Here is a 9,204-nt window from a genome sequence, read left to right on the forward strand (position 1 = left end):
TGCTGATTGGCAGGGGGCGGGCAGACGCTGCCCGGTTAAAAGGGGAGTGCGCCAAAACAACGGGGGGGACCCGCGTAATATCGGAGAGGACTGATCACCCTCACCGGAGGTCCTGCATCCGCGAAAACCTGGACGGCCCCATCACGATTTGGTATACCATCCGAGTATGCTCAAGAGTTCCAGAGGAATCGGCGAACTAGATTCCTGACACAGCTGTACGAGATTGTTGCCTGAATAGTGAGTAAAGTGATTTTCTTATCTCACTGCCTCCCCGGTGTGTTTCTGTCGACGGAGGGAGAGACAGAAGGAGGAGGAAAGGCCCAAACCCTTTTGTCCCCAACCTACTCGAATAGATTGGGCTCAACCACCCATAGTTAGGTTGCACACTTGGTTGGTATTGATGGACAGATCCTTTACCTCAGATGACTGGTCCATGAAAGTGATGTAACTGAGGCCTTTAAAACCTGCAGCTTGGAGCTGTTGTGTGTGGAGAGCGTGGTCCTGGCAGTGTGTGTTTATGTGTGGAAGTTGGTTTATTAAGATGTGTTCAAATTGCATGTGTTTGTTAGCGTGTGAGGTTTGGCAGGGCTGGTGTCTTAGTGAGACTGTGGCTCAGAAGCCCAGTCCCTTGAGAGACTTTCCTGCCACCTATATTGGATTTTGACCTTTGGAGTGAGCGCCTATTGGATTTGTCATTGGGTTGCCACCATTGCTGTTCGCCAATTGTATTTGCTGATACGGGGTTGTTCTTTTACCAAACTAAGAACAGATGACAGTGGAAAGTATATTGGTTGCGTGTTGTTAGTGTTCATTCTCCCCTTCGCTTCATTAATATTCCCCTTTTCCCTTTGTTACCTGTTCTCCCTAAAAAAATCCCGTGTTTGCACCTTTCAACACTGCTCCCTTGTTATTCCATTATCAACTCAAGTCAGGCTGGGAATCCCACTTGACAGCATAGATCTGCACTGTTAAACAGCGTGATTCAACCTCCTGGAGAAACCACCCAAGCACCTACCTTAGCAAGGTCATGTTTTGAGGTTTATCGACCTTAAAATTTGTCCTTGCAACAGGGGCACCAAGACAGAATCTGTGGACACTGAGGATGGGGAACCAGGAAAGAAAGGTACCTCAGGTACTTGCTGGGGGTGGCTGAGCAGGGAGCGCCTTAATAGGATTTGTTTTGTTTGGCTGGAGGAGAGCCAAGGGGTCAGAGGGAGTCTTTGGGTCCCACTTTTCTGAGGATGTCTGGGGGTGCAGGGGTGGGGGGGGGAGGGAGTATAGGGAGCAGCAGTGAGGCGTTTATCATGTGTAAGGATGGGGTGGGGCTCTGCTGGATGCTTAAGGAAGAATGTTCTCACTAGGAGGGTAGTAAAGCACTGGGACAGGTTACCCAGGGAGGTTGTGGACTCTCCATCATTAGAGGTTTGTAAGCCCTGGCTAGACAAAGCTTTGGCTGGGATTAGTTGGGGACCACCCTGCTTTGAGCAGGCTGTTGGACTATCTCAGGTTCTCAGCTTTCTGCACCTTACCTCCCACCAACCATTTCATCAAACAACCCTGGTCCCCACCACGATGCAAACAAAACCCCACTTTTCCCAAAAAGTGTATTTTTACGTTTACATGCATTTTAGTATCATTTGAAGACTGACATTAATGATTAATATTTAGAGTTGAAGTCCCACCTACGTGACTTTCGTGTCCCACTGGTTGAGAAACACTAGTCTAGATGACCTCCTGAGGTCCCTTCCAACCCTGACTTCCTACAACTCAAGGAGCAGCAGGAGAGCAGGGTAGGAAGCGCAGGTTGCGTCCCTGCAGGGCGAGAACCCGAGGCTGAAAGGAAACACCCACCCACTCTGAGAACTCAAGCGAGGCCCCGCCTCGGCTCCTCTTCTGGGGTGGGGGGGCCGTGACGTCACGCGCGGGAATTCTAGACCGTTCCACAGCCTGCGGCGTAGGGCGGCGTCATTCCAGAAGCTTCGGCGCTGCCGGTATAAATGCGGCCAGGCGAGGCGCGCGAGCGGAGCGGGAGGTGCTGCCAGAGGCGGGCGGAGCTTGCGGGCTGGGGTCGGTTCTGGTCTGGGGGCGCGTCAACGGCTGCGCCGCGCCGCAGGCGCCATGGTGAAGGAGACCGGCTACTACGACATCCTGCAAGTGAAGCCCAGCGCTAGCTCGGACGAGATCAAGCGCGCCTATCGCAAGCTGGCGCTCAAGTACCACCCCGACAAGAACCCGAGCGAGGGCGAGCGGGTAGGTGCGGGGCGGCGGGGATCCTCCGGAGTGCTGCGCTGCGCTGCGCGGGCAGCTCCTTACACCTGCTCCGCGAGGGGCCGGGCAGCCGGCGGCGGTGCAGCACTCCTGGGAGACATGGGAGCCCTGGTAACCGGGGCCCGCTCCGTGCTGGGCGGAGCCGGCGCGTTGTCCCCAGCGGCGCGGCCTCCGGGGGTCCGTGCAGCCTCTTCCCGCCTGTGCGCGGAGACCTTGTCTGCCCTCCGGACCCGCGGCCGCAGCTGTGCCGGGGCCCGCGGGGCAGTGACTCTGTGCCTATGGAAACGGCATTGTTATCAAAATAAGATCCCAGGAGCCCCGGGTGTTAAGCTTGGTGGTGAGAAGCTAGGGACTTTATTTAGCTGCTTGCACACAGGTGATTACAGCCTGCGCAAGCATTAAGATGCTTTATACAAGTGTAAAGTATGGTGTTACGTAGCCCTTGGTGTTCTCTCCTTAATTCTGTCCTATATTTAGTAGATGAATACAGGGGCCTCCAAGTGCACTGTGGTACATTCATCACTAAGTATAATGAATCTTCTAGTCCTTTTGGAGAGGAAATAAGTATTTAAGTGAAACTTCTTTTTGCAGCTTGTTCTGCTTTGCTGGACTTAAAGGGAGCATTGCTAATTCAGCTGTCAAACTAAAGTTAATTTAGGGGGGCTAACTTGTGGAAGAAATAGGCTAACTGTCAGAGCTGGCTATTATGATCTGGCCTGATTTATGGTACTTCTTATTCCTTCTTCCTCTCTTCTCTTTCCTCCCCCTGCTTTAAAACTTGTTTCAGTTCCTAGAGTTTCCAAGCCATGCTGAAGAGAAGGCCTAAGAGATTGGATGGTATAAACTTCAGTAAAAAGTCATCATGTATAAAAAAGGACTGGCAGCTGTCCCTAGTATTTATTTAGATCCCTTTGCTTTGAAGTGGTGGAGCTGTCCTTCAGAACAACATGATATTTGCATGGAAAAGGCTAGTGTTGATGGGCAAGGTAACTCCAGAGGGAGCCATTTTAGGTGCCTTTTAGATTTATAAAGGTTTTGCTAACCTTTAGGAGATACATGAAAAAAGGAGTTCTCTTTTTCTACTATCACCTGAGAAAAAGGCAGTGTAATAAGAAAGCTGTGAAAGTTAATCATAGTTAGAGTGATGGGCTCACAAACTTGGTGAAGCTTCTGAAAACTACTTCCAAGTAATTCTAAACCAGCTTCATCAGTCAGTGCACAGGATGCGTAGTAGATGGGTCTAGCATACAAATAGCACAATTCATTGAAGCTTTCACTAGGATGAAACTAGAGGATTCTAATTGTGTACTCCAGTGTTTGCTTCATATGTTCTGCTCCACAGAGGTGTGGGAAGAATGCTTTTTGGAGACTGTAGGGAATTCTTTTCTGATGTGCAGATAATTTATTAAAGAAAGGAAATTGAGCTATTGATTTTAGAAATGTAATTGCTACACAGTAGAGTCTGGGTCAGAAGAAAAATTGATGAGTAGATAATAGGATTGATAGGCTTTCTGTGGAATACAGTGAAAGTATAGTCTGATTCATGCTTGTCAGTTTTGTAGCTCATTAATGTGTATAATTTTGAATGCATCTTTCTATTTTGCCTTGAACATGTTTCATGATAAGAAATGTAGAAGTCTGGATTCATAAAATCACTTTTAAGACAGGCTTTATATATTCTTTGATGGGGGGGGCAAGACAGAATTGATACAGACTGCTTAATGTAATAGAAGCACTTACAACAGGTTTTCTAGTTGGGAAAAGATGAACTCCCTGGTTGAGGTCATTTAAACTTCTCTGTAGTTCTAATGGCCATAGACTCCTTTGTTGCTGTTTATGTTGCTATGTACTACTAGAGATTGCTGCAGTTAGAGCCAGGTGAACAGCTTTTGGATTCTTTGGGACCCAACCTCCTCCCCCAAAGTACTGGATTTTTTTATCTAAGGTTTAGTTACAATATTCTACTAGGCCTTCAGGTGCATAAAATGGTGTAATGGTTGCAAACAACATTCAAACTCTAGTGGGCAGACACTTTGAGGGAGCTGGTTATATGGAGGGGAGGGGGGAGTACGTGCCCATGGAACAAAGTATCTTGCTAGTCTCTCTTGCATATATTTACAAACTGTTTAAAAAGCTTTCTATAAATGAATTGCAAGTGCTGCAAGAGGTTTTTGTTTGTTTGTTTGTTTTGTTCCAGTTGAAATCCTGAGGCAGTTAACTTGCATAACTGGATTGGTTATTCATGCTTTTGGTCATAGTTGCTCAGAGCTTCTCTTTCTCTTTTTTTAGTTTAAGCTCATATCCCAGGCATATGAAGTTCTGTCGGACCCAAAGAAAAGGGACCTTTATGACCAGGGTGGGGAACAGGCTATTAAAGAAGGAGGCTTGAGTGGCGGCAACTTCTCTTCACCCATGGACATCTTTGACATGTTCTTTGGTGGTGGAGGCCGAATGAATAGAGAGAGAAGAGGTACATAGTTCTAAACAAATTCTAGAACTTAACCACACACTAGTGCATAATAAGAAGCAAGTGTGTTTTTAGTATAATTACTAAATGAACATAGTGTAGATGTTACCTGTTGTAATAGCAACTTTTGCAAGGCATGAGCTGATCCATTTTCTATAGAAACTAGTCTAACAATATAGATAATGCGATTAAGACATGTTGCTAACTTTATTTCTTTTCTTAAGTGGGACATGGAAATCCAGAGAAGAAAGCTACTAGGTAGAGAGGCTGTCAGAACAGAGGAATGGGTGTTAAGACTTGTGGGTAATACTTACAAGTCAAATCCCTGATTTACTGATGTACTTCAGGCAGATGGCCTCAAAGGGCACCGTCAACTTGAAAAATCACTCGCTATATACTGTCATAAGATGGTAATATTTGGGGTTACTACAAATGACTTCATTAAAATTTTACTTGAGCTCATGTCTTGCTTTTGGTAGCACTGTCACCGTTTCACCACCGTTTGCCAGTTTAGTACATGGTTTCAGAAAAATTCTTTTTCCTGTTACTAATGCTGTGGCAGTGGCATGAAAACCATAGTGTTTGGCACTGGCTTAAAAGGTGCCAAAATTATCCCTCATACCTATAGAGTCTGCACCCCAGCAATAAGAGCTGCCCCAGTGATGTTCTTGTAGCTGCAGCAGCTGATGCACAGGCACCATGCTGCTGCTCTTTTTAAGAGCATGGGCTAGGGGGTAAGCAGAACACATGGGGCTGAAGCAGCAGCTGGAGATGGAAGTGCGGGGAGGATGCCTGCTCTTGGAACCTAAGCCCCCTTCCTTACACTCCAGAAAGGTTTACCCAGGAAAACCCTGCTTGTGCCACTGCTTGAAAATCTGAAGATGGGTCTAATTAAAGTACTTTTTAAGATCAAATATAAAGTTGATAGTGCTCTTATTCTTGCTGACTTAACCAAGTTGGCAAATGGGATTAATGACATTTGCACAGGACTATAATTTGACTTTAAAAATCAAGCAAGTGAAACAGTGACAACTGTTAAGTTGTGCATATTTGAGAGGGCTGAATGTAGCCCTCTAGTATTTGGTGTCTGTAATATACTCACTCTTTCTTATGCTACTGTCTTGCACTAACAAGCAATCTGCTTGGAAACCTTATAAGAAGTCATGGATAATTATAATTGTCCCAGTGTTGACCTATTTAAAATTCTTTTCCTTAAAGGGAAGAATGTTGTGCATCAGTTAAGCGTATCTCTTGAAGACTTGTATAATGGAGTCACAAGGAAGCTGGCACTACAGAAGAATGTGATTTGTGCAAAGTGTGAAGGTAAGCATTTTAACAACAAAGAGAAAATCCTCACTTCTTTTAAAGTACAAACTAATTCCAAAAGTGGTTTATATGAACCTCTACTGAGTAATTGCTGTGGTACCCAGTCACTAATTAAAAAGCTCTGATGATGAAGCAATTATCTTACTTGCATATTAATAGAGACTACAGTTCAAGATCTTTACAGACAAGAATCAAATTAAGAGCTATAGAATATTCAACAGCTAGAAGTGTTCTTTGAGCTGCCTTTTATTGACTTGCATTAGGTAAAAGTTTGAGACTTGTTGTCTTGGTATATGGATAATGTCACATGACCACTTAATGTGGCTCTCTACCTCTGGAAGAACAAGTTGGGTTATATGCAAATACTAATAACCTAGGCTTAAAGAAATTTAGCAAATGACATGGCTTCAAAAAGCTGTAATCATGTTAAAGATTTTATGATCACTTGCTGAAGTGAAAGGAAGGATAAAGCTGACAGTGTGAGCAATATGGTAGTATACCTAAAATCTGGTTTGATTGATGGGGATTTTAATAACTGTGAGAGATGGATACATGATGCAAAAATTAAGCTTTCATAGGTTTTTACAGAATTTCCAGTGGATCTAGCCTATCCTAAATGTACTCCTCCCTCCCTTAGAGGCAAAGAGTTAGAGACTTCATAGGAAATTTCAGTCTGGTATGGCTGAGTGACTAGCTTTCCTTTAAAACTTTGCTTCAGGTGAATTCTTTTTTATTTCTCTATCAAGGATATGGTGGAAAGAGAGGAGCCATAGAAAAGTGTCCCATGTGTAAAGGAAGAGGAATGCAAGTTATTGTTCAACAGATTGGACCTGGCATGGTACAGCAAATTCAAACTGTGTGTTCAGAATGCAAAGGCCAAGGTGAAAGAATAAATCCAAAAGACAGATGTGGAAACTGCAATGGATGTAAAGTTGTTAGAGAGAAAAAGATCATAGAAGTTCATATTGATAAAGGTAAGAATTAAGCAAGTCTACCCTGAAAGCCTTGCAACTAGTTTGTTTCTTAACTCAAAGGAACTGAGTTGTAAAATTTTTAGGGACTCTAAATAGATTGTAAAGTATTGGGGTTTTTTTTTTTAACAAAACCAATTTGTAACTTGTTTTTTCTTTTTAGGCATGAAAGATGGGCAAAAAATAGTATTTCATGGAGAAGGTGATCAAGAACCTGACCTGGAACCTGGTGATGTCATTATTGTGCTTGATCAAAGGGATCACAGTGTCTTTCAGAGACGGGGACATGATTTAATTATGAAAATGAGAATCCAACTCTGTGAGGCTTTATGTGGCTTCAGAAAGACTATTGAAACACTGGATAATAGGATCCTTATTATATCTACTAGACCAGGTAGGCTTTAATCATTGATGCAGTTGCTTCTATTGAAGGTGCTGCTGTGTTTCTGAATTTGTTGCAGCAGTTAAATTTCTGGCAACTGTTAGCTCTGTGTATGGCTTTAATCAGAAACCCTCCTTCTGTTTTTTTGGCTTTCAAAATGCAATTTGTTGATGTCCTTTAGAAGTTGAGTCAGTCCTTAATTGGTGAGGTCGCCTAGCACAATGGTGTTGTCTGTGGGTACACATGTTCTCTAAAGATGTCAAGCTTCTGAGAAGCTAGACATTGGGACCAAATAACTAGGAATCTAGTAAATCCATATGTAGCTTATAAATCGAAAGAATACCTCTCAAAGGGGAATTGATAACATTCTTTTAAGCTAGGGTTTTTTCACCTACTGTTAAAAATAGCTGCCCCCACCACATTGATGTCTGCCTGGGTTTTCACAAAATGGAAAGATGCTCTTCAAATAGGAATGTAAATAGGAATGTTTCCTTTTAATAAAAACTGTTGGGCTATAAAGTCAATGTAAAGGTACCAGTTTTCAGGCTTAAACTAATACCTCTCTCTGGACAGGAGAAGTGATAAAGCATGGTGACTTAAAATGTATCAACAGTGAAGGGATGCCCATTTACAAATCTCCATTGGACAGAGGTTGTCTAATTGTACAGTTCTTGGTAAGCTTATTGTCTTATTCTCCTTCATGCCTTATGTAGCACTTCAGCTAAGGAATAATTATTTACAGAATAACATTTATTTATTGTAGGTCCAATTTCCAGAGCACCACTGGCTTCCAAGGGAGAAGTTGCGTATGCTGGAAGGTCTGCTTCCTCCACGAAAAGAAGTCATGATTACAGATGACATGGATCAGGTAGATCTTGTAGACTTTGACCCAAGAGAGCAAACCTATCGTAATATTGGAGAGGCATATGAAGATGATGAGGAAGAACCTAGAACAGGAGTACAGTGCCAGACATCTTGAAGTGATATAAAATGGATGTACATTTTTCATAATGGAAAACTACATGGCTTAAATGGCCATTGATTTTTCTTGTTTCTTTTTCCTTGTGTTCAGCAAATTGAGTTGCTGCACCATCACTTTTATATAATCCAGTTTTTTATTTAAGTGTGTTCATGTAGTTTTCATATGTAACTTAAACACTTCCAGGTTATGCAGCTGAGAACAGAGGGACTTGTTAGACATTTGTGAACCTTTATAAGCAACTGCAATATACTGAATTGCCACTCAAAGCAAAGTGACTTCATTTATTGTATTTATGTAAGACTCCTGCAATTACCAGTTCAGGTTAATTTAGCATCTTGTGTAAATATTTTTCATACTGTAAAGTTAATTTCCTAGATTAAAAATGAATTCCAAGCACATTTTCTGACTCTGAGAAGTTCAGCTAATAATTTGTTGTCCATACTTGACATGTATGGTGGAGGTCCATAAATACTTGCTTTATTCTGTGCTAGCCCAGAACCACGAGATGTACTGAAGTCAGTTGGTCTATCCATCAGTCACTCAAATAATTCCAGCCCTTCTAGAATTAATCAGATGTTTAGTTTGAACTGTCCACCGCCTTTACTTAATTAGCAGTTTGCATAAGACTGCATGGTAAAATGAAGAATGGATTGAACAGATACTGTTGCACATAAAGTTGCATTAATTATTCACTAAAGCAACAGAACGATTTGGTTGTCTTGCCATGTAAAATAGGAGTTTGTCATTTAATTCTATAGTACCTGTATTTAAGTTCTTCAATACCATGCTCTATCTACCCGAGACATTT

At 42.8% G+C, this 9,204-nt stretch overlaps 2 protein-coding genes across 4 annotated transcripts in view; one reads left to right on the forward strand and one right to left on the reverse strand.

Annotated features, from left to right (window-relative positions):
- ACSBG1 (acyl-CoA synthetase bubblegum family member 1) overlaps window positions 1–1,979 on the reverse strand; it is a 115,249-nt gene extending 113,270 nt beyond the window's left edge. The window contains exon 1 of the mRNA XM_025208388.1: window positions 1,683–1,979. The gene's annotated coding sequence lies outside the window, so the exon portion shown is untranslated. The remainder of the gene's footprint in view (window positions 1–1,682) is intronic.
- A 33-nt stretch (window positions 1,980–2,012) lies between these two features.
- On the forward strand, window positions 2,013–8,794 carry DNAJA4 (DnaJ heat shock protein family (Hsp40) member A4). 3 transcript variants are annotated; one of them, XM_006027215.3, is made up of 7 exons: window positions 2,013–2,250; window positions 4,558–4,738; window positions 5,954–6,058; window positions 6,808–7,035; window positions 7,196–7,426; window positions 7,988–8,088; window positions 8,178–8,794. In XM_006027215.3, the coding sequence occupies exons 1-7, from the start codon at window positions 2,119–2,121 to the stop codon at window positions 8,391–8,393; spliced, it is 1,194 nt and encodes a 397-aa protein (XP_006027277.1). In that variant the 5' UTR covers window positions 2,013–2,118; the 3' UTR covers window positions 8,394–8,794. The 3 variants fall into 3 exon arrangements, with proteins under 3 accessions (XP_006027277.1, XP_014377081.1, XP_025064177.1); XM_014521595.2 differs by lacking the exon at window positions 4,558–4,738 and having other exon boundaries at window positions 2,113–2,250; XM_025208392.1 differs by lacking the exons at window positions 2,013–2,250; window positions 4,558–4,738 and adding an exon at window positions 4,795–5,145.
- Window positions 8,795–9,204: the final 410 nt, after the last annotated feature.

This window comes from Alligator sinensis, unplaced genomic scaffold (assembly GCF_000455745.1).
Source record: "Alligator sinensis unplaced genomic scaffold, ASM45574v1 scaffold954_1, whole genome shotgun sequence".
NCBI lineage: Eukaryota > Metazoa > Chordata > Crocodylia > Alligatoridae > Alligator > Alligator sinensis.

Excerpts from the sequence above, each read along its gene's own strand:
- DNAJA4 (XM_006027215.3), top strand. The coding sequence starts at position 2,119 with ATGGTGAAGGAGACCGGCTACTACGACATCCTGCAAGTGAAGCCCAGC. Across the intron at positions 7,036-7,195 it reads AGAAGTTCATATTGATAAAG|GCATGAAAGATGGGCAAAAA; the intron begins GTAAGAATTAAG and ends TTTTCTTTTTAG. Across the intron at positions 7,427-7,987 it reads TATTATATCTACTAGACCAG|GAGAAGTGATAAAGCATGGT; the intron begins GTAGGCTTTAAT and ends CTCTCTGGACAG.